The sequence below is a fragment of the Polypterus senegalus genome, chromosome 7, assembly GCF_016835505.1.
Source record: "Polypterus senegalus isolate Bchr_013 chromosome 7, ASM1683550v1, whole genome shotgun sequence".
NCBI lineage: Eukaryota > Metazoa > Chordata > Cladistia > Polypteriformes > Polypteridae > Polypterus > Polypterus senegalus.
Window position 1 is genome coordinate 155,252,438 of NC_053160.1, and position 27,805 is coordinate 155,280,242.

The following is a 27,805-nucleotide window of genomic DNA, read 5'->3' on the forward strand; positions in this document are numbered from 1 at the left end:
TAAGGGGAAGAACACATCGGCAGTTAGGGCTGTCGCCATTCGAAATTCTGACCGGACGGCCCATGCCAGTCGGCATGGTCATAGGTAATGTTACACTGCATACTGTGGACAATGATCTTCTTTCCAGTCTTACAGGTCTCCGAGCTTCTCTGAAGGAAGTCCACGAGCAGGTGAATCAGGCCTGGAGAACTAGTCCTCCATCAAAGAACTCCCCGATTCCATTAGGAACCTGGATTCTGGCTAGAGATACTCGAAGGAAACATTGGCATCACCCTCGTGGAGAGGACCGTTCCAAGTTCTGCTGCGACACCACACGCTGTTAAAGTTGAGGGACTGCCTGCTTGGATTCACATCTCACATTGCAAAAGATGGCACCCTTGATTGTGGTCCTACTATGTCTTTCCATCCCCTTGTCGACTGCTCTGGTCACCTTGACTTTTCCTTTCGGAATCACCACATCAGTTCAGGTGGATTTCTGTTCTATTATTGACTGTGGGACTGATCGACAAATCCAGTGGAACTGGTCTGACAAATATGTGTGTGTAACTGTTACAAACTCTGGATTCGGAAGTAACTGTGACATGTGGGACTGGGTTTTGGCTAATACTGGAACTGATGACTGGGGTTTATCAACCCTATAAGGCCCAGAAGTATGGTCTGAAATATCGCTTTTCTATTATAAAAGGACATGCCCCTCATGAATGTGCCGAATACCATTGTAACACTTTGATCATTACTCTGAAGAACCCTTCTTTACATGATTCAGGAACCTATATTTTAGGGGCATGTGTATCTGGAATAGATCCTCTAGGGAGATTTCAAATTAAGGTTGAGAACCCTGTTACTAACACCTCCCATTTCCCCACACACACACCCTCTCTCCTACCCCTGGTCCAAACCGCCCCTGTCAAGGTCATGAATATTTCCACCTCTTCTTCCACTTTTCGATTGAAATTGGGTATGGGGATCAGAACCGTTGGCTGCAATGGGTATTATATTCGCTAGACAAGTGAATCAATCTGATTGCTATGCATGTGCTATAGCTAGGCCACATTTGGCCACTGTCCCTTTTCCTCTTTCTAACATATCTGATCCTACTGGCCTTCCTTGCCTACTTGCCCTTTTTATCTCTTCCTCTATTCCAATCGACTCTAATTACATTACACTTTCCCTTCTTTTTCCCCCTACTCTTCCCATGACTCCCCCGATATTCCAGCCTGATGAAGGTATTTATACCTGTTTTTTAGAAACCTCACTTCCTCTCGTGGCACAAATGTTGGTAATATCCCATCCTCTTTTGTTTCCAAACTTTTCCGATTAATTCTTCCTCTTTAGCTTCCAAATTATCAATTTTTCTGATTACTCAGAATACTGATATTTGGTGGATGTGCCATAGGTCTAAATTGCTTGACATCCTTCCACCTGACTGGACTGGCACTTCTGCTTTAATACAATTTGTTATGCCTTTCCGACTTTTCCCTTTAACTGCCTTCCATGTGTCGACCATGTTTGGCCGACATCGTCAACCCCATTCTGTGGACCCTTCCCAGTTTTCCCTACATGGCCCTGGGGTGTATTTTGATTCCATTCGAGTCCCTCGTGGAGTCCCTGATAAGTTCAAGGCAAGGGACCAAGTTGCTGCCGAATTTGAGTCTATTTTTCCTCAGGTTACTATAAACAAAAATGTAGATTGGATTAATTACTCTATTACAATCAACAAAGATTCTTAAATTTTACTAAGAAGCTGTTGAAGGTATCCATGAGCAACTTGATAAAATATCCCTCATGACCTGGCAAAATCGATTGGCTTTATATGCTGAGAAAGGAGGCGTTTGTGCTATGTTTGGTGATGCATGCTGTACCTATATCCCTAATAATACAGCTCCTGATGGATCAATCACCCGTGCTTTAGCTGATTTGACATGAACTAGCTACTAATTCTGGCATTTCTAATCCTTGGGACAAATGGTTTATGTCCACTTTTGGGTCCTGGGGCCAATGGCTTAAATCAGTTTTCATCTCTCTTACGGTTGCTTTAATTGTTCTCCTGCTTGTAGCTTGCTGTATTGTTCCTTTGATAAGATACATTGTATCCAAGTATTTTACTGCCTCTATGGCAAAGGCTTACTTTTTATACAAATAAAAAATGCTTCAGATCAGCACAGCCACCCCACACTCCTCCGCCCACTCCACTCCATCCCCCTCTCCTACCCTTTCCTACTCAACTCTCCCTGATCAAATATTTTTGTTTGCTAAAAAAGGGGGGAATGTGGAAGATGAATGTTCTCTTCGTTCCCTTGTACTAATTCATGTCTGAGAAGTAAGCTTTACGAAACCAAGTAACAGCATGCTTTGTTTTAGCAAACAGAAAAATGTTTGTGCAAAGGACTCAAGGTCTGAGCATTCCACACATGAGTCTGCCTTATCACGTTTTCCCTTAGCTTACATCTGAACGCCATAACAAAAGGAGCCAAGAAATCAAGTTTTACAAGGGACATTAAAGAGGCTCAAGGTTTGTGTATAATAAATGTGTTGACTGTTGCATTTTATAATGATATTAAATCACGCATTCTAGGGGTATAAAACTGGACCCCACCCAACAGACGGGGTTCAGAAGAGCCCTGACGCTGTCATGTATATTTGATTGTCTGCTTTTCTGAAACTCTTCTCACCGTGACTCTGAAAAATAAAGCTGCTTTATAACCGCACCTGCTGTCGGGTCAGAGTTTTCGTCCACATACATTATTATGACTTGACTTGTAACTTTATCCAAATAACTTACAACATCTAAGACCCACATTTATTTTGTTTTTCCTATTTAGGAACAGGCAGGTGAAGTGTGTTAAGTCACACAGTATCTGTAGTGGGATTTGAACCCACGGCCCCAAACCCCCCAGGATGGTGACTGGTAGAGGTTGCTTAACATACTAGAATTCCACTACCAAATCTTTTGTCGTTTGATTTTGATTTGCAGGTAGTTCTCTCTGCAATACAAGACAAAGTCCTCCACCATGCTGCCTCCTGTACTCTGCCTTGTCTTCATTATCAATACAACCTGTGATGAAGGTGTTGTCTAAAAACGTCTTTAGCTGGCCAGAAATGGTGTTATATTCCAAGTTCATCATGCAGAGGGTACACAGGAAGGGTGACAAGACAGTCCCTTGAGATGCCAAATATTATCCAGCATCTAAGATAAACAGAGCAGCCGATTGATCGGTAGCCCATGATCCAGGATACTATGTAGATATTATAGCCCCTTAGCTTGTTCCCCAGTCTGTGAGGCAGGGTAAAAGAAGATGATCTTGACTGTGGTGCCGGCTTTGTCTATGTGGGAGTAGGCTCTATGGAAGACATAAATCAGATCAGCCTCCACACTTGCATGAGTCTGGATCAAGACGGTCTGCAACCAGGCAGGGGGCTGAGTTGTTTCAGGACCAGCTTCTCAAACTCTTCATTATTAATGAATTGTGAACAACTGCTTTAACGTCCTTGGGGGTGCAGGAGTTCCCCTTCTTTGGCACTCGGACCCCCAAGATGTTTTCCACAGCAGGCGAACCTTCTGCAGACTGAGAAAAAGTTAGAAAAGTACTGAAAACCACACACGTCTTTTCAGCTCTTTAGCTTTTTATGCCATATATGCTTCAATTTCCTAGAGATATCCCCCTAGGGGTTTTGAGGAGCAGCGATTGTCAAAAATTAATACAGTGCGTGTAATTTGGAATGTAAGAAAACTACTTGTCTTTTGAATTAACACGAGTAGATGCTGGTGACAATAAGGATGAGACGATTTGCAAGGACACAACTACAGAACATTCAGTCCCACCAGGAGAATACATATTCAGTTGATCTTGTGGAGGCTCTAGGTAGGAGTGAAGTAACCTGTCTGGTGGGCATCGGAGGTGCTGATTCTCGTGTTTTCACAGAATCTTACTCGATTTGTCTGCTAACTTCTCAGTTGTCACCGGGAGCGTCTTAATAATTTCATAAACACTTACCCACTTCAACAAATAATTTTAATAAATGGCCTTTTTCATAGTATTTTTTGCATATTAAGAAGCAGTTAAAACTGTTGCATGACGGATAGGAACAAATGTGTCGTAGCGGCTGGGGCACAGGGGACGCTTTCTGTGTAACACTTCAGCTGCCACTGCCAGGCATGTTTTGTCGATGTAGCAGACGCTTTAGACAGGGAGCGAGAGAGAACGCTGTTCAGGTCTAGTAGGTGGTCAGACGTGTTCTCGATCAGCCACTGGTGCCACTGTACTTTTTGGAGGAGACTAATTATCGTCTCTTTTATTGTGAATGAGACATGACTGCGGGGAGAAAGAAAGGGAGCGCCTTGTTCGCAGGCTATAGGGGTCTGGGACTCTACTCGAACCATCTCCCCCACGTGCTTCGCTATCATAAGAGGCACCAAGAATTCTACTTGGTCACCGTGGTGGGCAAATGTTTCCACACTTACAATGTGAGTAGCCCCGTGACGAGCGTTTCAGATCTGTTCCTGTAGTGACGGAAAAGTTGAGAAGAAATAGGCGCTACGTCGATTTGTATTGCATTAAGTGTGATCAGTTTTATGTTCTGGTTAGCTCATACTCTTTCATAAGATTACGTGCGCCTTCAGTATTGGATCCCATACTGGCATCTTTAGCCGATATGCAGACACCCAACTTGGTACACAGGCTCGGAAGGCATATATGCACACTCACTGGCACACACCGGTCGCACATCATCGGTGTCGGCCATCGTCATTGATCACTTCCAAATCTTGTAAACCAGTCTGCGAAGGCAACATGTACCATTTCTATGAAGATGTACCAGCCGTGAATTAACTCGAAGTCTTAACACTCACTAATGTGCATCTTCAGTTTTTCTTACTCATTTATTAATCAGTCTTATAACACTTTGTCTGCTTCTTAAAACATTAGTCTTAAGTATTTACAGTACTGTTAAAATAATATCATCCATACACATATTTTAAATGCAATAATTGTTAGACCTTGACACACACATTGTCAAGTCACTTAAAGTCCAGTGTACTTGGACCTCATATATATATATATATATATATATATATATATATATATATGACCCTGTGTTCGGATTCAGCAGGTTTGAAAATGGATGGATATATATCTCCATCCATACACTGAAAACTAAAATCTGTTACTGTTTAAAAATATAAACATCTAGGTAAATGGTGTTCTCTTGGGTCTTCCTGTCATATATTTACCAAGCTTCTGTTCACAGTCCTCTGCAGAGGACTTTTCGCAATAATTCTAGTTTTAAGCAAAAGTTACATGGTCTTGGATTTGTACAGCTGGGCAGCTAGTTAGTTCAGTTTCTTGATTGTTCAGGCTTACCTCTTGCAAAAAATACATGGCAGGCCTTTCCTTGCCAAAATTTTGCATTTAATATTTTAAAATTTTTGAATGTGTAAAAGTGTACGTTTATAAACAGTTATGTGAATACTTCTATTTTTAAATATTAAAAAAGTATTGGCATTAGCTGCCCCATGTAATGATGTACCAACATATAATAAACAAGAATAGTTGCACCAGTTATTTGAAATATTAAAATGTGTACTTCAGTGTGAATGTGTAAAGTCTAAATATTCTCAATTGTAACAGAAATGTTTAATTTTACACTCTCTGATTGAGGTCCATGGGGGGTAGATCCCTAGTTAAGGATCACAAATAACATCATATTCATAATCACTGACCGTGAAACAGCCACAAACAATATAACACAGGCTTTTGTTTAAAATCTGACATTTTTGACCTTCAGTGAATGGGCCTGAGAGGGCTAGATACATTGGCAAAGAATCAATTAGCAGTACTACCATATTTGAGATTGGCAACCTCAAAATAGCATACAACAATGTTCCACATGCCTATTATTACTCCTCATTTTTTTGAAGTTTTGTGAAGGAGTAACTTTGACTTTTCATATTCCATTATGGGGTGAACCCTGGTGGTTGGTTGATATGGCATGAAACTTCAGGTGCTTCTGATCATTTTACAGATACCTGTTGGTTTAATGTCTGTTTCTTTTCAAAGATTTCTGTCTGTGCATATGATGTCACAGGTGACACTTTTCCATTATCATTTTGTAAGGGTGTCTAGGTAAGCCCCCTTCATGTTACAGCTGCATACATATTTAACTTCATGTCCTCATTCTTATTCTGTCGCTGACCTTTTTGTCAATTTAAGCTGTATTTCCCAATATTTGTCTTTTCACTAATAGTTTGCAGTTTTAAAGTGGAAATATATGCAAGTGTTTTTGAATATTAACCAATTAAAATGTCACAGTGGAGAGAGAGATATTCTCTGTTTATTACAATAGCCATATGGGGTTTAAGAAAAAAAAGACAGCAGTAGTTTAAACTCTTATGGTTTTAGTTTTGACTTCACAGAATGTTCCACACTACTGTAATGAGTTTTCAAAATAGTTTACACTGTGTTCCTCTGTATTATACTTAACTGAAAGCTAACTACCATATTTACAGGCTTTTTTCCCCCCCCCAACAGGTAAAGAAGTTAGGAATCGTTGCAGTCAGTAAGTATCACTCTTTTTAAAATCTTTATTTTAATTGTTTAGTTTTTTTTTGAGAGCAAGATGCTAGAGGACTGAACTGCGGGATAGTTAGAATATATAGAATGGAGACAATGCATAGTATAGGTAATGTTGAATGTTATAGGAGCATCAGCATAATTGGAGCATTAGCTCACCACTTGCTACTAGAATAGCATTCTTACAATGTATCTTGTTCACGAGTGAGGGAAGAATGGAGCGAGAGGTTGACAGACAGATCGGTGCAGCATCCACAGTAATCTGGGCTCAGCAATGGTCCGTTGTGGTGAAGAGAGCTGAGCCAAAAGGCAAGGGTGTCAATTTACCAGTCGACCTATGTTCCTGCCCTCACCTATGGCCACGAGCTTTGGGTAGTGACAAAAGAGCAAGATCATGGATACAAGCAACTGAAATGAGCTTTCTCCGCAGGGTGGCTGAAATTTCAATTAGAGATACAGTGCATCCGAAAAGTATTCACAGTGCATCACGTTTTCCACATTTGTTTATGTTACAGCCTTATTCCAAAATGGATTAAATTCATTTTTTTCCTCAGAATTCTACACAAAACACCCCATAATGACAAAGTGAAAAAAGTTTACTTGAGTTTTTGCAAGTTTATTAAAAATAAAAAAACTGAGAAATCACATGCATATAAGTATTCACAGCCTTTGCCATGAAGCTCAAAATTGAGGTCAGGTGCATCCGGTTTCCCCTGATCATCCTTGAGATGTTCCTGCAGCTTAATTGGAGTCCACCTGTGGTAAATTCAGTTGACTGGACATGATTTGGAAAGGCACACACCTGTCTATATAAGGTCCCACAGTTGACAGTTCATGTCAGAGTACAAACCAAGCATGAAGTCAAAGGAATTGTCTGTAGACCTCCGAGACAGGATTTTCTTGAGGCACAAATCTGGGGAAGGTTACAGAAAAATTTCTGCTGCTTTGAAGGTCCCAATGAGCACAGTGGCCTCCATCATCCGTAAGTGGAAGAAGTTTGAAACCACCAGGACTCTTCCTAGAGCTGGCTGGCCATCTAAACTGAGCGATCGGGGGAGAAGGGCCTTAGTCAGGGAGGTGACCAAGAACCCGTCATGTCAGAGCTCCAGAGGTCCTCGGTGGAGAGAGGAGAACCTTCCAGAAGGACAACCATCTCTGCAGCAATCCACCAATCAGTCATGTATGATAGAGTGACCAGACGGAAGCCACTCCTTAGTAAAAGGCACATGGCAGCCCACCTGGAGTTTGCCAAAAGGCACCTGAAGGACTCTCAGACCATGAGAAACAAAATTCTCAGGTCTGATGAGACAAAGATTGAACTCTTTGGTGTGAATGCCAGGCGTCACATTTGGAGGAAACCAGGCACCGCTCATCACCAGGCCAATACCAATCCATACAGTGAAGAATGGTGGTGGCAGCATCATGCTATGGGGATGTTTTTCAGTGGCAGGAACTGAGAGACTAGTCAGGATAAAGGGAAAAATGACTGCAGCAATGTACAGAGACATCCTGGATGAAAACCTGCTCCAGAGTGCTCTTGACCTCAGACTGGGGCGATGATTCATCTTTCAGCAGGACAACGACCCTAAGTACACATCCAAGATATCAAAGGAGTGGCTTCAGGAAAACTATGTGAATGTCCTTGAGTGGCCCAGCCAGAGCCCAGACTTGAATCCAATTGAACATCTCTGGAGAGATCTTAAAATGATTGTGCACCGACGCTTCCCATCCAACCTGATGGAGCTTTAGAGGTGCTGCAAAGAGGAATGGCCGAACCTGACCAAGGATAGGTGTGCCAAGCTTGTGGCATCATATTCAAAAAGATTTGAGGCTGTAATTGCTGCCAAAGGTGCATCGACAAAAGTATTGAGCAAAGGCTGTGAATACTTTTTTTTTTTTTTTCCCAGTTTGTTAAAATTAGTTTTCCTCTGCAATTTAGTTTTACTTACCTTGGTTATATATTCCTCTAACTGAACAATTCATTTAAAACTACTTCAAATATTCATATTCTCATTAGGCTAGTAAGTAAAAAAAAAAAAAAAGAAGCATTGTACCCATGTTTTTTTGTTGTGCTCTTTAAATCTTCCCCATAATTTATTTGTATATAGACTTTTATGCAGTTTGATGTGGAGTTGATTGAATCTATAAAGTCTTTACCCATTTGCTGTAGTACAGGACATCTTTGCAAAAAGCATTCATCATGCCCTTATCATTTTTTCAGCTGCAAGAAGTTATGTTTTTCCCAAATAGCATTGCAATTAGAAGCAAAGCAAGGGCTGGAAGTTGATTCTCATTACACATTTGCTGTGCTTTGTTTACTTTCAACATACATGGTAATTATGTTCTTGAACATATATTGTACAAGTATTGATTTTTGTGCATGTCAGGAAAACAGTATTCCTATAAAGTGCTTTAATGGGGAAGCCTGTTGATACCAGCAGTTGTGGAGTGCTGATCAGAGGAACGGAGTGAAAAAAGAGAGCGCTGGTGTTTCAGTGGTAATATTTACCTTGTAGGGTAAACTTCACTAAATTAAGTACCATTTTTATGGACTGCTTTTCTTTTATTAAGATAAAATTGAAATGAATTTTTTTTTTATATTTGAAAAGGTTTTTAGTTCTAGCACGTATATTGTTGTATTAAGGAAACTACAGTAATTGTCTTGCACAAAACACAGAAAAAATTAATTTTGTAACAACGTGCTGCTCTTCGGGGTGTGCGATATTGGTAAAAAATTATACCTCAGTATTTTTTGGGACTTTGATAATTCGATGATATTTTGCATCCTTTAAACTGTGTTTGTAAAAGTGTTATTGATCTAACTTGGCCTTGTTAAAAGGATATTAATTTTAGATTGCTAATAAAATCAATGGAAACAACATTTAAGGAAAACAGGTCTTATTTACTTACTTAAAACAAGTTAAATAACACAAAAAGATTAAAATCACCAGTCAAAGTATTACTGAGATTAAACAATGCAAGTATGAGTAAACCATTTCAAAGTGGCTATCCGGATTTACACAAAAATTGCACCAAGACCAACAAAACCATTATAATTAGAGCATTTTAAACAGACACCCTTAATTTAAACAAGACATGAATCCAAAGGAAATAAAATAGTAATCATCATTGAACTACAGGGCACGAACATTACAGTCTGGATAAACATAAGATGCTTTGCTGTAAGGTGAATTCTGCAGCATACAAGTAAGAACAAAAATCTAGCAAACTTTACTATAGTGTAAAATCCAAAGTTCTTTCAAATACTGCACAGGGAGAAAAAAAAAGATAGTATTTGTAAACAAGTTCTGTCATATATTGCACAAAGATACAAAAAACCTCTAAACCTGTAGCATTTTTAAACAAATTACTAACTTCAAGTTCTGTCCAATATTGCACGAAGATATCAGAAAAAATTAAACAATTGTAAAATTTTACTGAGGAAACTTCAAGTTGTTTGACAGTAACACCAGTCTGTCCACAGCATCTGGCTTCAGATCAGCACAGCTACATGTTAATAATATTTCCTCTAGTGCTGAAAGCCCTCTCAGAAGGCCTGCTTGAGGCAGGGATGCGAAGGTACTTTTTCAAGTTTCCCCAATTTGAAGAAACGTACTTCTTGTGTTTTCCACCAATCAAGTGGATTTATATCTCTGTACAAGTCAGTTATAATTGAGTAGCTCTTGATTTCTTTTTTTTTATTGGCAGTGTGCAGAGATTTGACTTCTCTGAATTCCAGTGTTTGTTTGAAATAGCTGCTTACATTTTTTCCTCCTACCCTCCCTCCCTCGTGTCATCACCTGCTCCAACATCTGCAGCCATAGGATGAGCTGAAGCAGTTGAGGGGCCTGGGATAGGGCTATTTTCCTCTCTTGTCACAGTCATGAGTTCTGTCGTAGCTGATGATGTGATGATTTTGATCCTGTCATGGAGGATGGCCTGGTGTCAAGAAGGGCAGCAAAGAAGCCACTTCTCTCCAAGAGAAACATCAGGGACAGACTTATATTCTGCAAAAGGTACAGGGATTGGACTGCTGAGGACTGCTAGGGTAAAGTGATTTTTCTCTGATGAATTCCCTTTCCGATTGTTTGAAGCATCTGGAAAAAGGTTGTCCGGAGAAGAAAAGGTGAGCGTTACCATCAGTCCTATATCATGCCAACAGTAAAGCATCCTGAGACGACTCATGTGTGGGGTTGCTTCACAAGAACACAACCATGAATAAAGAATGGTACCAAAACATCCACTGAGAGCAACTTCTCCCAACCCTCCAAGAACAGTTTGTTGACGAACAGTGCCTTTTCCAGCATGATGGTGCACCGTGCTATAAGGCAAAGTGATAACTAAGTGTTTTGGGGAACAAAACATGGCCAGGAATCTCCCCAGACCTTATTTCCACCGAGAACTTGTGGTCAATCCTCTAGAGGTAGGAGAAAAACCCACACATTCTGACAAACTCCAAGCTTTGATTATGCAAGAATGGGCTGCCATCAGTCAGGATTTGGCCCAGAAGTTGATTGACAGCATGCCAGGACAAATTGCAGAGGTCTTGAAAAAGAAGGGCCAACACTGCAAATATTGACTGTTTGCACAAACTTAATGTAATTGTCAATAAAAGCATTTTAAACTTACAAAATGCTTGTAATACCATAGAAACATATGACAGAAAGATCTTAAAACACTGAAGCAGCAAACTTTGTGAAAACTTGTGTCATTCTCAAAACATTTGGCCACGACTGTAATTGATAACATAATATTTTCAAATTCATTTAATCCAATTCAGAATCTTGTTAGAATTTAGTAGTCACTAGACATGCATTATAATATGCTACTCCTTTTAGGCCAGGGGTAGTGGAACCTTAAAAGCTTAGAATTGGACCTTAGTAAAGATGTGCTCTCTGTAGTAACACAGACATTTTCAGGAAAGACACATTTCCCATTTCCTTTTGCATGCACACATCTGAATATTTAAATGTGGGTTCTATTTTTTCCCAACATTTTCAGCATATCTGTAAAACAGTTTTGATGAAATCCATAAAAGAAGGTGAATTTCATCCACTGTCCTTGATCAACTGGCATATTGCCAACATTTAACATAGTCTGACATTGTTTATTGCTTGAGAATTAATGCTTATTTTCATGAACCATTACCCATGCCCAGACTAATTTTGTTCTGTACTATGCATCAATAACTGAGAAAAGAATGTGTGAATTTAGAATTCTCATGGCTACACAAATGAATTGTGACATATGAGTTACATATAAGTAGACTATTAACATGCCCTTTCCACAATAAAATCTTTCTTAAACTTGCGTATACAAGTAAAGCATGTTAAACATCCTCAAATATGCCCAGAAGCTTAATTAGGAAGTAGCATGCTGTTCTTCTCCATCCATTTTTTTGTTACTGACAGATCTTTGTTCTTTTAGTGGGTAATATACACTTTGATTTGGTATATTGGATCCTCCTGTATGGATTTGGAGAAAACTGTTTTACCAGCGGTAAAAATTTATCAAAAATTGAAAACCTGTTTCAACAAAAAACACAAAATGTGCTTGTGAAAAGTAACACAGAAGGTGATTTTGTGTCAGTTTAATAATGATTTAAAGGGTAATGTCTTTAGACTTGGATATAAACTGTGTCCAGTAAGTGAGCCTATCACTTTAGGAGAATTTCACAGAGTGCTGTGTGGTTCACCTGATTGGTGAGTCAATAAAAACAGAAAGGGAGGGCTGGAAATCCTGTTGCTTCAAGAGAGGCGAACACCTTTGCAATTAAAGCTATTCAAATAGGAGAGTGTGTAGGTGTTGATAACATTAATCTGTAACACATTTGTTATTTGCTAATAATGCTAAAAGTCTGAAAAGTATATTCAAATACAATACATTGATATATAAACATGTATGTGTGTGTATATATGTGTGTATGTATACACTGTGTGTATATATATATATATATATATATATATAGTATGTACTGTGTGTGTGTGTATATATATATATATATATATATATATATATATATATATATATACACACTAGCAAAATACCCACGCATCGCAGTGGAGAAGTAGTGTGTCAAAGAAGTTATGAAAAAGAAAAGATTTTAAAAATAACATAACATGATTGTCAAAGTAATTGTTTTGTGTATTTGGCGGCAGTGTCACAAAGTTGTTTTCGTCTAGCTGCATCATAAAATGTACCACGACGTCTGACACGCCTCCTTTTTACTGTTTTCTCACAGCTTGGATTGCTGCTGTCATAATGGGTTTGAGTCTACATATATATATATATATATATATATATATATATATATATATACATATATATATATATATATATATATATATATATATATATATATATATATATATATATATATATATATATATATATATATATATATATATATATATATATATATATATATATATATATATATATATATATATATATATATATATATATATATATATATATATACATATATATATATATATATATATATATATATATATATATATATATATATATATATATATATATATATATATATATATATCATATCTATATACATATATGACAATATATATACATATATATACATATATATATATATATATATATATATATATATACATATATATATATATATATATATATATATATATATATATATATACACATATATATATATATATATACACATATATATATATATATACACACATATATATACATATATATATATATATATATATATATATATATATACACACATATATATATATATACACATATCTATATACATCATATATATACACACACATACATACATACACACACACACAAATTTCTGCCTCTGGTAATGTGCCTTACCGGCATTACCAGCAATTAAAGAAAATTAGTTTTGTGTCCTCTGCAGTGTTAAGAGAGAAAGGCTTTGGTTTGGGATAAAAGCAAAAAAGGTGTAAAGAAAGGAAAGTTGCCTTTTTCTTTTCTATAGTATAGAGAGATGTGTTCGCTGACGATATGAGCGCCTTTGGGGGACAGTCGCGGTGGGTCTTGTGTAGACTGGTGAGACGTCCCTGCTATTAATCGGCTGTGATAGCACTGTCAGTCCTCCACTCCTGTGCGTGTCTTCATAATACGAGCTGACGACCTCATAATCGTATACGTGCAAAAGAAAGTGAGAAGCGCCTTAATATTAGTTTGCCGCAGTGTAGAAAAGGGGTCCCGTGTTTGCACTTGTCTGGACTATAGCTCAGGGGGAGGATGAAAAAAGTTAAAAGTGCTCACTTTGACATAAGGCAGAAGCGCAGTCAGCGTCTCAAAGGCCAGCACAGCTATGTGCTCACGCCGGGTGCTCGACTTTTGCTGGGCAGGAGACCCACGATATCAAAAGTCTCCGTGCTCTTTGGAGGTCATTCATATACATATACATATACATATACATATCTATCTCTCTCAAAATACCCGCGCGTGTTAAAGAAGTAATGAAAAAGAAAAGGAAACATTTTAATAATAAGGTAACATGATTGACATTGTCATGAGTGTTGCTGTCATATATATGCCTGCCTGAATAAGTCACCCTCGCTCCGCTCTTACTTTTTTACCGTTCATTTAATCATGGCTACTGGCGGAAAAATTATAAAATGGAGGGTGGATTACACTGAGTATGGCTTTACCAAAACAATTATTGATGGTGAATCGATTATTCATAAAGCTTGAATTGGTGATCTGTTTTTCTGTGTTAACCTCATATTTTTTCATACTTCTCAAACCAAGGGGGTGCGAGGGTAAAATGAATCGGGAACTGCTGATCAATGTAATCGGTGTACCAGATAATCATGCATTGACAAAAGTTCCCCTTTGCTTCCCCTTTCCCCTTTGCTTGTAATGCAAAGTGTGATTAAATGCATTATTTTAAGCGCTGCTATGGAGCACATGCATCGAAGCTTCTCAGCTGTGCTTGTGCTAAGAAAAGGAAACATTTTAAAAATAACGTAACATGATTGTCAATGTAACCTTTTGTAGGGTCTGTCCCTGAGACTTATCAATTGTCATTGCGAAGCAGAGCCTTACTGGAAATTGGAGGCATTTGAATTGAAATGGGAGATCAGACGGTGTAACGGGGATGCGAGGAATACAAACTCTCTCCCCTGAGCAACCGCCAGTAAAAATAGTTGCCTCAATTTGGTTCTTTTGCAGACACATGACCTTTGATGATTGTCAATGTAACCTTTTGTAAGTAGTGCCTGGAGGATTCAGTGTGGAGAAACTGTAGAGACAGCGTATGTATTAACTTGTGGATTTTTCTGTGAGTATTTGGTGGCAGTGTGACGAAGTTGCTTCGGAAGACGGTGTTAGCCGCAGAGCCCAGCTCAGAGCGAAATGAGGTGAATGGGAGGGGAGATGATGACGTCACTCCTCCACCTGCCTTAACTGTCAATCCCCCCACAAACACAGTCTCTCGGAATTTGCATAAGCACAGCCTTTGACCAGCAATTTGAACTTAGTTAGAAAGTGATCAAAACTGTCGTTTATACCCTGCGTCTTCTCATTAAACTTGTATCCCGCATTAGCCGTGGGCATGACAAGAAAACATGCATTATACAATTGAGAAGGCAGCGAAACAATAAGAAGCGAGCGAGTGACACATACTGTACAAGCATATTCATGCCTGCAGCTACTTCGGAAACAAAGCACAGTGCAAACCTAAAGTTTAAATTAAGTTCATAGACAGGCTGCCGCTGGCGTTTGTCATGCCACGACTAGCACGATATTCGCGGGATACAAGTTTAATGAGAGGATGCAGGGTATAAACGAGAGTTTAGATCACTTTCTAACTAAGTTAAAATTGCTGGTGAAGGACTGTACTTATGCAAATTTCGAGAGACTGTGTTTGTGGGGGGATTGACAGTTAAGGCGGGGGGGAAGTTACGTCAGTATCTCCCCTCTCATTCACTTCATTTCGCTCTGAGCTGAGCTCCGCAGCTAACGTGGTCTTGCGGAAGCAACTTTGTGACGCTGCCACCAAATACTCACAGAAAAATCCATAAGTAAATACATACGCTGACTCTAGGGCTTCTCCACACTCTGAATTCTCCAGGCAATACTGAGCATAATCTAATTTTGAGGGTTGGGACACCAGTAATATTACTGAAAACCTTACAGCCACTGAGACTGTAACGGCACGAGACTTCAGTTCATGTGTCTGCAAAAGAACCTAATTGAGGCAACTATTTTTACTGGCGGTTGCTCAGGCGAGAGAGTTTGTATTCCTCGCATCCCCGTTACACCCTCTGATCTCCCATTTCAATTCAAATGCCTCCAATTTCCAGTAAGGCTCTGCTTCGCGATGATAATTGATAAGTCTCAGGGACAGACCCTACAAAAGGTTACATTGACAATCATGTTACGTTATTTTTAAAATGTTTCCTTTTCTTAGCATAACCACAGCTGAGAAGCTTCGATGAATGTGCTCCATAACGCGTTAAAAAAATAACGCATTTAATCACGCTTTGCATTCCAAGCAAAGGGGAACTTTTGTCAATGCATGATTTCCTGGTACATCAATTACATTGATGCACACATCAGAGCTACAAAAAGGGAAGAGTCTGAAGAAAGCGCGTTGCTAGGACTGATCGGAGGCAAATTTCATTTCGAATGACTACCCGACGGAAGCCTTGATAAAAATGTGGTTTTGTGCAAACTGTGGAAAAAGGAGTTTGCATACCACCAACGCACGTCAACCTTACGGTACCATCTAAATGAAAAACATGTTACAGCGAGCACAGAAACTATATATGATGTTAGCACTACCATTACGAGTTCGAGTACCAACAAAAGGTGTCGGTAGCTCAAACCTGATTAAATGACTGGCTTCAGGACCAAAATTGGTAAGTGAACATCGGTCAAACTTACAGATTCTCTTGCAAAATGGATTGCTTTGGACTGTAGACCATTAACAGTGGTGGAAGATAGGGGGTTGGAAAATGTGCTACAGTTGGCGTCAGGTTATCCAACTTTCCAACTGCCGTGCCGAAAGACTATTTCAAGTAAAATTCAAAAGCTTTATGACACTGAAAAGCAAGTAAATTTAGACGCATTACAGAAAGCAGACTTTGTGGCTCTTACTGGGGCTCATTGGACTTCCGTGACCGTTAGTAATTTTAATTACATCTAATTACAGAATGTTCAATGATCACACTGTTTTAGCCTAATGTACTAAATAATTTTGGCTATGGTTACTTGGAGTTTAAAGGTGAAGCTGGTCAAATTACCTTTTATGTTTCTGCCTTATTTTTCTAAGAAGAAAAACTGCACTTTATGCTGAAAATTTTGTTATTATTATTTAAAGACAATGCCATTCTGAACATGTACTTAAAGTACTTAGAATACCACTTTATTTTTAAGTCTGCCCAATTTTAGCCAGGGATGATATTTTTGTTTCTGTTTTGAACTGAAATGCAGTGCATTTTTTTTTTCAGAAATTAAAAGACCTTGACTTTACAATATTCATGTCCATGTCTATTATTTGATTCTGTCGCCCACTAAAACCCTTTTAAATTAAAAAAAAACATTTGCACTTTTGGACAAATTTTCTTGTGTGATTACATGCGATTAATCAAGATTAATTAATTACATATGTATATGTATATATGTGAATGTATATGTATATATGTATATTTACAGTATATATCTATGTATATGTGTATATATGTGTGTGTATATATATATATATATATATATATATAATATGCCAGCAACACTCACCACAATAACAAAACAATTACATTGTCAATCATGTTACGTTATTATTAAAATGTTTCCTTTTCTTTTTCATTACTTCTTTAGCATGCTACTTCTCTGCTGCGAAGCGCGGGTATTTTGCTAGTGTGTGTATATATATATATATATATATATATATCTATATATATATATATATATCTATATCCAGATGTATCATCATATGGATTTTCGGGTATATATATACTGTATATATCTCATTATATGGATTTTGCTTCATTCCAACTGAGGCATTCATCAAATTAGGAGGGAGATAAACACAAGGCACTCAGAAAACACATGTTAAATATGCTGAAAGTGTAATGAGTTATTTCATTTAAAGTCTCTTCTACAGGAAATTTTATTTCTCTTTCATCAGAGTGTGTACATATTTGTGGGGAAGTTTAGAAATTCAGAGCATCCTGTTTTGCAGTGTTTGCAAATGTCTTGTTTTATATCAAGCTCTTTCTTCTCTGTGAAAACCAAAACTAACTCAAATTCTTCATGGAGCTTGAGCAGAGTATTTGGTATTGGAATTTCTGCAACTGTGCTAACATTATTAGTGTATTGTCCATAGGAATTTAAAGCTGTGAATTTTGCAAATAATGTGAACATTATACTGCTAATATATTGTGACAAGTACAGTACTATACTGTATCCCCGTCAATATTTAATAAAATGATAATTAAAACCTAACATCCATACAGGATCTCAAAATGTGAAGGGGGTGGGCATTAATATGATGGTTAAAATAAAAATCTTTGTTTGTAAGAATTGTTTTCTTTCCTGTCTATAATTAATACATTGCATCAGAAGTTAACAAAAAAGATTTCTTCCAGCAACCATGTAATGGTTCAGAAAATGGGTCAATTAAACTTTTTTTTTTGTTTTTAATTTTTATTTATTAATTTTATTACAATCAATACATAGCAATCAAGTTTTACAAAAAAGAATTATGCTAAGAACAGATCGATCCCCACCCTTGAGAGAGAGAGCAAGCCAAACGGTGTAAAATTTAAGGCTTGTAAAAATACCTAAATCAACAAATTCTCTGTGCTTTATAAACTTATTTCAAAATATTACTGATTAGATCCTGCCATGTTTTGAAAAAAGTCTGTACAGATCCTCTAACTGAGTATTTGATTTTTTCCAATTTTAAATAATATAACACATCAGTTTCCCACTGACTTAAAAGAGGAGAGTTTGGGTTCTTCCAGTTTATCAGAATAAGTCTGCGTGCCAACAGTGTAGTGAATGCAATCACAATTTGTTTGTCTTTCTCCACTTTAAGACCCTCTGGAAGAACCCCAAACACAGCTGTTAATGGGTTAGGAGGGATTGTGAGTCCAAGGCTGTCTGAGAGGTAATTAAAAATTTTTGTCCAGAATAATGTTAATTTGGTGCAGGCCCAGAACATGTGACCTAGTGAGGCTGGGGCTTGGTTGCAACGTTCGCAGGTTGGATCATGCCCTGGAAACATTTTGGAGAGTTTTAGTCAAGACAGATGTGCTCGATATATAATTTTGAGTTGTATAATTGTATGCTTTGCATATGGAGCTTGAGTGAATTCTCTGCATTGCTACTTTCCACTCCTTTTCTGATATATTAATTGAGAGGTCATTTTCCCAGTGTCCTCTTGGATCTTTGAAAGGAAGGGATTGTAAAAGGATTTTATATATTGTAGAGATGGAGTCCAACTCCTTGAAATTGAGCAATATTTTTCCAGCGTGGATGAGGGTGCAAGATGAGGAAAATCTGGAAGGTTCTGTTTAACAAAGTTCCTGATTTGAAGATAGTGAAAGAAATTTGTAGCTGGAATGTTAAATTTGGAATGTAATTGTTCATAGGATGCAAAGACGTTGTCTATATAAAGATCTCTAAGCAAGTTAATTCCAAATTTTTCCAGATATTAAAAACTGCATATGTTTGTGAGGTTGAAAGAGGTGGTTCTTTTGCAGGGTGCCACAGAAAGAAGCTTCTCCGTCTTAAAATGCTTTCTACATTGGTTCCAGATTCTAAGTGAGTGGAGCACAATTGGGTTATTAGTGTATTGCCGATAACGTGTGTTTATTGGAGCACAGAGCAAGGAATACAAAGAAGTACTGCAGGATTTTACTTCTATTGCGGTCCATGCCTGTGTATGTTCTTCTATTTGTGTCCAGGTTCTTATCGACTGTATATTTGCGCCCAGTAATAAAACTGGAAGTTAGGTAGAGCCATGCCGCCTTCTGCCTTTTGTCTTTGTAGGGTCGCTCTTTTGATGCGTGGATGTTTAGAATTCCAAATAAATGAGGTTATTGTTGAATCTAATTGCTTAAAGAACGATTTATTAATGTATATTGGTATGTTTTGAAATAAAAAGGAGCTTAGGAAGAATATTCATCTTAACAGTGTTAATTCTTCCAGCTAGTGTGAGATGAAGGGTTGACCATCTATGCAAGTCTTGTTTAATTTTTTCCATGCAGACGATTTAAATTTTGTTGATAAAGAGCTTTATGTTTACTTGTGATGTTTACCCCGAGGTATTTAAACTGTTCTGCAATGATAAAAGGAAGGGTGTCTAATCTAATATTATATGCTTGAGAATTCACGGAAAGAGTACACTTTTATTCAGATTAATTCTGAGACCAGAGAGCTTTTGAAATTCTGTGAGTGCTGCTAAGACTGCAGGCACAGAATTTTCTGGGTCCGATATATACAGTACCATGTCATCTGCATATAATGAGATTTTCTGTTCCAGTCCTTCTCTGCTAATCCCCTTTATCTGATCAGTATTTCGACAATGTATTGCCAGTGGTTCAATGGCAATTGCAAACAGCAGTGGTGACAAAGGGCATCCTTGTCTTGTGCCACGCTCTAGTTTAAAGTAGTCTGAGCAAATGTTATTGATGCAAACTGAAGCTTCTGGGTTAGTATACAGTAATTTAATCCATGCACAAATGTTGGGCCAAACCCAAACTTCTCCAAAATAGTAAAAGGTATTTCCATTCAATCATGTCGAATGCTTTTTCTGCATCCAATGATAATAATATTTCTGGGGTGTTTGATTTAGTTGGTGAGTATATTACATTAAACAGGCGTCGAAGATTTGAAGATAAGTGTCGGCCCCTAATAAATCCAGTTTGGTCTTGTGATATTACTGAGGGGAGCACTTTCTCCATCCTTCTAGCTATGATTTTAGAGAGTATTTTAACGTCGTTATTCAGAAGTGAAATTGGTCTGTATGATGCACATTGTAATAAGTCCTTATTTTGTTTTGGAAAGACAGTGATTAGTGCTTGGCAAAGGTTTGTGGAAGAGATTGGTTATCTCTGGCTTCTGTAAATGTTGCTAATAGGAGGGAGCTAGCTGAGCGGAGAATTTCTTGTAAAACTCTGCAGGGTAGCCGTCAGGGCCTGCTGCTTTTCCACCTTGGAGTGACTTTATAGCATCCAGTAATTCTGATAATGACAGAGGTTTATCGAGTTCCTCCACACTAAAGCGCCAATTTGTGGTATCTGTAATTTATCCAGAAATGCATTAGATTGTATATTGTCTTCTTTAAACTCAGTAGTATATAGGGATTTATAGTAGTCTCTAAAAGTGTACATTATATTTTTGTGTTCGATGATTTTATCTCCGTTCGTGTTAGTAATTACCGAGATTGCGTTGCAAATCTTGCTTGTGAATTTGTTGCGCTAAAAGCTTATTAGCTTCTCTCCATGTTCATAATAATGATGTCTGGATTTGTAAATTAGTTGTTCAGTTTCTTTAGTTGTCAAGAGGTTTAATTCTGAATGTAGAGCCTGCCTCCTCTTATGTAGAGTCTCGCTTGGTAGTCTGGCATGTTCTTCATCTATTTTAGTAATTTCGCTTTTATCTCTGCTACTTTCTTCGCTCGGATTTATTTCTGTGGGAAAGATATGAGATAATCTGTCCTCTTAAGAAGGCCTTAAGAGTTTCCCAGAGTATTCCTGCAGAGATCTCAGGGGATGTATTTGTCTCTAGAAAGAATTCAATTTGTTTGGATATAAATTCAGTACAATTCTCGTCAGCTAATAGAAGCGGATTGAGGCACCATCTGCGGGGTGAGTGTATGGGGCTTAGTGATTTCAGCTCCAAGATCATCGGAGCATGGTCTGAAATAACAATAGCATCGTATTTACAAGATTTAATCTTAGGCAAGAAGTTATTATCTATAAAGAAGTAATCAATCCTTGAGTAGCAATGATGTACTGGTGAGTAGAAAGAATATGTTCTTGAATTTGGGTTTAAAAACCTCCAGGGATCTGATAAGTTGTGATCAGTTATAAACTTTGTAATTATCTTTGCGGTGTTAGTTGCCGTTCCCCCTGTGGAACTTTAAACATTGAAAAAATGTATGTATGCTAAATTAGCTTTATTTGTTTTTTTAACTTTTCTACTCCACTCAGTGTATCATTTTACAGCACTCTTCATGTTCACTCCTTCACAAATATGAAATAACAGCTGACTTCTTTTTTTATAAGGGCTTTAGTAACCTGAATGATTCTTTTTTGTTGTAATATTCTGCTACCAGTTATGGCGCACTGCACCATAACGTGCAGTGAATACACTTGACTTGAGCATTCCTAGTCTTCATACTCTTTCTCTGTACGTTTAGCTTTCGTTGGCTCAGAGGTTGATGCGCTTGCTGCTTCCTGAGCAACTCTTCTTTTCTCCACCCTAGCGGTGTGCTTCTTCTCTTCTTTCGTCGGCATCTTTTCGCTTTATAACTGATTAAGTCAGTTAACAACTGATTAAGTTGTTTTGCAATTACTTAGTATGTTTTGTTTTTTTTTATTTTATTGTAATCATTCGATATAAATAGATCAGTTTTTACAAAAAATAGGATTGAAAACAAATCAACCCCCACCCCTGAGGAAGACAGCATGGCCAATGGAGTAAAACTTAAAGCTAGTAAAAATAAATAAATTGATGAGTTTAATAGGCGGATAAAGATGAATGGAGAAGAAAAATAAATGGGAAGAGAATCTGATTCCTCAGTGTTTTAAAAGCTTAAAATAAAAAGCTTAATAAAAAGAGAAGCTTTGTAAGGATACCGTATTTACTCGTGTACCACGCGCCCTCATGTAAGACGCGCACCCTAATTTTTACAAAGAAAATTGCGAAAATCGTTTTTCCCTGTGTACAATGCGCATTGTGATTGTATAGGAAGCGTTTAGAGAGAGAGAGAGAGCACAAGTGTGCGAGAAAGAGAGCTCAAGTGTGCAAGCAAGCGAGAGCTCGAGTGCGCGAGCGAGAGAGAGAGAGAGCTCGAGTGCGCGAGCGAGAGCGAGAGAGAGAGCTCGAGTGCGCGAGCGAGCGAGAGAGAGAGCTCGAGCGCGAAGCGAGAGAGAGCTCGAGCGCGAGCGAGAGCGAGAGAGAGAGCTCGAGTGCGCGAGAGAGAGCACGAGCAAGCAAGAGAGCGAGAGAGAGAGCGCGAGTGCACGAGCAAGCGAGAGAGAGAGCGAGCAAGCACAAGCAGAAGAAGTAAACATTTTATTACCTCGTGTATGACACACACCTGATTTTCTAATGCTAATTTTCGGGAAAAATGTGCGTGTGGTACACGTGTAAATACGGTATTTATCTTAACAACGTTAATTCTTCCAGCTAGAGTGAGATGAAGGGTTGACCATCTATGCAAGTCTTGCTTAATTTTTTCCATACAGATGGCAAAATTTTGTTGATAAAGAGCTTTATGTTTACTTGTGATATTTACTCCTAGGTATTTAAACTTTAATTTTTCACTTAAGCTGGCACATAAGTCTTCAATCTGCCTCAAGAATGATTTAAGATATGAAGAGGTAGGTGAAGTAACGGTGAAGGTGGTAGGGAATGAGAATGGAGGCTGTACACATGCACCGCACGGCCGCCTGCTGGCTGCTGCCGAGAGTTGATTCTACAATAAAATAAAATAAAATAAAAATAGAAAGAGGAATAACCTTGGAGGTCAGTCATCACTCCGAAAGTGGATAGTAGACGTCACGTAGTACATGTGTACGAAATTTCAGGTCAGTAGTTCAGGTTTGCGAGCTACTGGTGATTTAAAATCCTGTACAGACAAATGGGCGGCCACGGTAGCGTATTATATAAGAAGATTGTTTCTAACAAAGTTTTTCAGTGAGGTAACTTAAAAGATCTTGACAATGTTCGTAAAACCGTATGTTAATAATGTTAATAATAACAATGTTAATATAGGTCATTAGGGAAAAATGAATGGATAGGTTGTTAACACTTTATGTATGCTGTCTAAGTGAAATGATTTTAACAACTCTTATCTTTCAGGCAATGCACTTCCAGAAGATATCACTTGTCTTGCTGCTGACAGAATGTTGGTGTTTACTGCTCATGGCAATACTGTGAATGCATTTGCTAGAAATAAAGAGGTATCAAGATACATTTTTTCATTTAAAGTATAGACTGTTGGGGACAGAAAAAGTGATCCATGCAGCGGTTTCAGTAATGATGTAAATATTGTAGATTATGTCAATTCTTTTATTCATACTTTAATATGTCTCAAAGTGTATACTTTTTATAGATTTACACACAGCGATGCTACTTTAACTTTTGCTACTCTTTGAGATGGAACTTGACCCTTAGTTTTTTTTTTTGCAGAAAAAAACATTTTTCCTTACAAGTGTTGTCGAAGCTTGATTTTTTTTTTTGTCTTGTGGAAAAACTGCTGCCTAACTTCAAGATCTTCTTGGGAGAACCCCTCACATTATGAAGGCAGATTGAAATTCAGAGTGTAGTCAGCAGAAATGATATTGGTCTTGCCTTAGCATATTTGGAGAAACAATGACATTACCAGAGGAACTATAAATTAGTGGTCATATCAATATTTAAAGGAAAGTTTGGGTGTCATCCTTGACAGCACTCTGTCTTTTAATTCACACATCAATAATGTCACTCGGTCTGCTTATTTCCAGTTGCGTAACATCAATCGTCTCTGTTCCTTTCTTACTCCACAGGCCACTGCCATTCTTGTTCACAGCCTTGTTACTTCTCGGCTTGATTATTGTAATTCACTTCTTTTTGGTCTTTCTCAAAAATCAATTCATAAGCTTCAACGTGTTCAGAACTCTGCTGCCCGTGATATCACCAGGACCCTTCTATTCACCACATCACCCCTGTTCTCCAGCAGCTCCATTGGCTTCCGGTCAAATATCGCATTAATTTTAAAATACTTCTGTATACATTTAAGGCTATTCATCATCTCTCTCCTCCATATCTCTCTGATTTGGTACAGATCATCATCCCATCTCGGTGTCTCAGATCCTCTTCTTCTCTTTCTCTCTCTGTCCCTGTCCCCCGTCTTGCCACTATGGGGAGCAGGGCTTTCAGTTGCTCTGCTCCTCGACTTTGGAATTCCCTACCTCCTGAAATAAGAAACATCACCTCTTTCTCTCTTTTTAAGTCTAGACTAAAAACTCACCTATTCAAAATAGCTTATCCCACATAACTTTCTTCATTTTCCTATCTTGGAACTGTTTTTATTTTTATGTTTTATGATCTTGTAAATTATTGCTCTTTTGCCTGCTTTTTATTTTCTTACGTTTATTATTATTTTTACTGTGTACAGTGTCCTTGAGCGTTCTGAAAGGCACTTTCAAATAAAATGTATTATTATTATTGTTATTATTATTATTACATTTCCTTTTCGATTTAAAGAGAACTATTATTTTTAAGCTTACTACTTGGTGTTATTTTTAATCTTTAAATTACTGTATACTACATGTGGCATTTTCAGACCTGGACCTATTTTCAATATTTTGTGCTGTTGTACCCGAATCACCATCATTCACCTTTTATCTTTGTTTTCTTCTCCATTAATATTTAATGCATTAAGAATTGTATTTAAAAATATACAATCATGTGTGTTTATATTATTTTCTCTGTACATATTGCTGTGTAATTTAGTCATATCTACTATTGACTGACAATAAGTGAATACTTTTATTGTGTGAGAAATATATTACCTGTAATACAGTTAAAAATGAGTATAAATCTGAATTTTCTTTTTCGCCGTCAGATTGTTCACACCTACCTGGGCCACAAAGCAGACGTTCATCTTTTACAGCCATTTGGAGACCATTTGATTTCTGTTGATAGTGATAATGTTCTTATTGTCTGGGATACTCAATCAGAAGGTAAATTTAATACTTAATTACTGGTTTCAGAATCAAGTAATTGAAATAGATTCCATGACCAGTTTATTCAGTTGTCTAATCTGAAATGCTTCACTGCTGTGTTTTGGTTATTGTGCCTTTAGTCTCACAGAAATTCTGCATTGAGCCTATCTTATCTACATGCTACAATTTTTCTTTAACAGAAGGATACCATTCATTCAGTAGTAATAGGTGGACATTGGAAAGTTTCAGTTGTCATTGATATTTTTGTGTACTTTTGCATGTATGAAAACACTATAAACTATGTTTAAATTATGAAAGCAAAAGCTTTAGATCCTACCAGGGACCAATTACTTATTTATTCTGAAATGCGGAACACCACTTGAAAAAATTCTAGGACAAAGGGAAAAGAAGGCAGCTGTCCTACTTATTTTATTGAGTGATTTTTAATCCAGTCATGAAGAAGGTAGGCGTGAATATATCCCTGTCAACTGCTTGAATTCTTGGCAAAGGTAATTGTCTGCTATACATTACAAATGCTGTTTAGATTTATTTACAGTATGTTTTGATGGTATTTGTTTAAATGAGTCTTTCATTTAAACTTTAGACCAAATTGCAAGTACCAAGTTTGTTTTATGTTTTTTTTTTTAAATTCAAAGTATTAACAAGTTGAAGTAACTGTCTCAGGATAACGCCATGATTTATAGCCACTGTAGTCAGAAAATGAGAAAAAGAGGTTAATTTCTTATTCTTATATTGAGGGGAAAAAACATAGTAAGAGAGCTTTTCAGAGTTTTAGCATGTATGTTTTGTATTTTTGTTTCATATACTGTATTTACATATTTTTATGTTTTTGATAGGTATGTGCATCATTTTCCACTGAATATTTAACAGCCGACAAAAACTTGAATTTGCTTAAATCAGTACTAAGATATTTGTGTTATGGTGCCTTTGGTGATCAATGTTGGACAACAGCAAACAATATTAAAATGTCCATGAAAAAAAATCTTGCTTTACTTGCATTGTTTAAACCACATGTCAGGTCATCCTGTGTTATGCTTCCAACTTCTCAAACCACATGTATTTTTACTAAAATATTTTTGAATCAGTCGCTTCTTTAAAAAGCTCTTATGGACTTAAATGGAGTACATACAGACACAAATGAGCATTAGAGTTCAGAGTCTTGGAAAGTGTATTATTCCTGCACAGCCAGAATGCATGTTTGGCCATGCCTCCAGGGCATAGTACTCACATACTTTTTGCAGGTAGACCTCAGCCATACCCAGGTCAGATCATCCCTGTGTAGTTTGTGTGTTCTCCCTGTGTCTGCACGGGTTTCTTCTAATTTTCAAAAGACATGCGGGTTAGGTGGATTGGTGATACTAAATTGGCCCTAGTGTGTGTGTTTGCTCTGTTAAGAACTGGTGCCCTGTCCAGAGTTTGTTCCTGCTTTGCACCCTATGCTAGTTGAGATACGTTGCAGTGCCCCCAAAACCCTGTTCAGGACTAAGCAGTAAGTTGAGATTTGTTTTAGCAGTACCGGACTCTTCTGTATAGAAGAGAGTGAGAGGCGATTGGAATATTAGTGTTTACATTAAAGCAAGTGGAATAATAAACTGAGAAAAAGGAATTGGAGGAGTCATCTTGTGCAGTTAGACAAATGGCAACAGATCTTTTTTAATTAGTCCTTTAAATTAAACCAGACAATTTGAGTTTGGACAGTGAGCTTGCTTTAAGTGCAGCAGCTTACATTTTTAATTGGAAAACAAAAGATAAAGATGAATTTGAAATTGCTTCTTAATAAACAGTAGGCTTGTTAGTATAACAGCAAAATCTGTCTTTTAGATAGTTACTAGCAAAATACCCGCGCTTCAGCGGAGAAGTAGTGTGTTAAAGAAGCAATGAAAAAGAAAAGGAAACATTTTGAAAATAACGTAACATGATTGTCAATGTAATTGTTTTGTCACTGTTGTGAGTGATGAGTGTTGTTGTCATATATATATATATATATATATATATATTTACACACACACACATAAACATATATATATATACATATCTATACATATACACATATATACATACATATATATCTACATATATACACATACATATACACACACACATAAATCCATACACACATACATACATACACACAAATACATATATATATGCATACATACACACACACATATATAAACATATATATACATATACATACATATCTACATATATACACACACAGCTATTTCAGATCAGTGCAATACGCTGTTTGTTAAAACGGATGACCCCGCGCTTACGTGCAAGTCTGCGTGG

At 37.4% G+C, this 27,805-nt stretch overlaps 1 protein-coding gene across 1 annotated transcript in view; it reads left to right on the forward strand.

Annotated features, from left to right (window-relative positions):
* Nucleotides 1-4,119: 4,119 nt before the first annotated feature.
* The window catches only part of wdr36 (WD repeat domain 36), a 116,270-nt gene continuing 92,584 nt past the window's right edge, over nucleotides 4,120-27,805 (forward strand). The window contains exons 1-4 of the mRNA XM_039759419.1: nucleotides 4,120-4,465; nucleotides 6,528-6,555; nucleotides 23,646-23,746; nucleotides 25,393-25,510. Coding sequence (XP_039615353.1) covers nucleotides 4,310-4,465; nucleotides 6,528-6,555; nucleotides 23,646-23,746; nucleotides 25,393-25,510 — 403 coding nt within the window. The 5' untranslated portion in view covers nucleotides 4,120-4,309. The remainder of the gene's footprint in view (nucleotides 4,466-6,527; nucleotides 6,556-23,645; nucleotides 23,747-25,392; nucleotides 25,511-27,805) is intronic.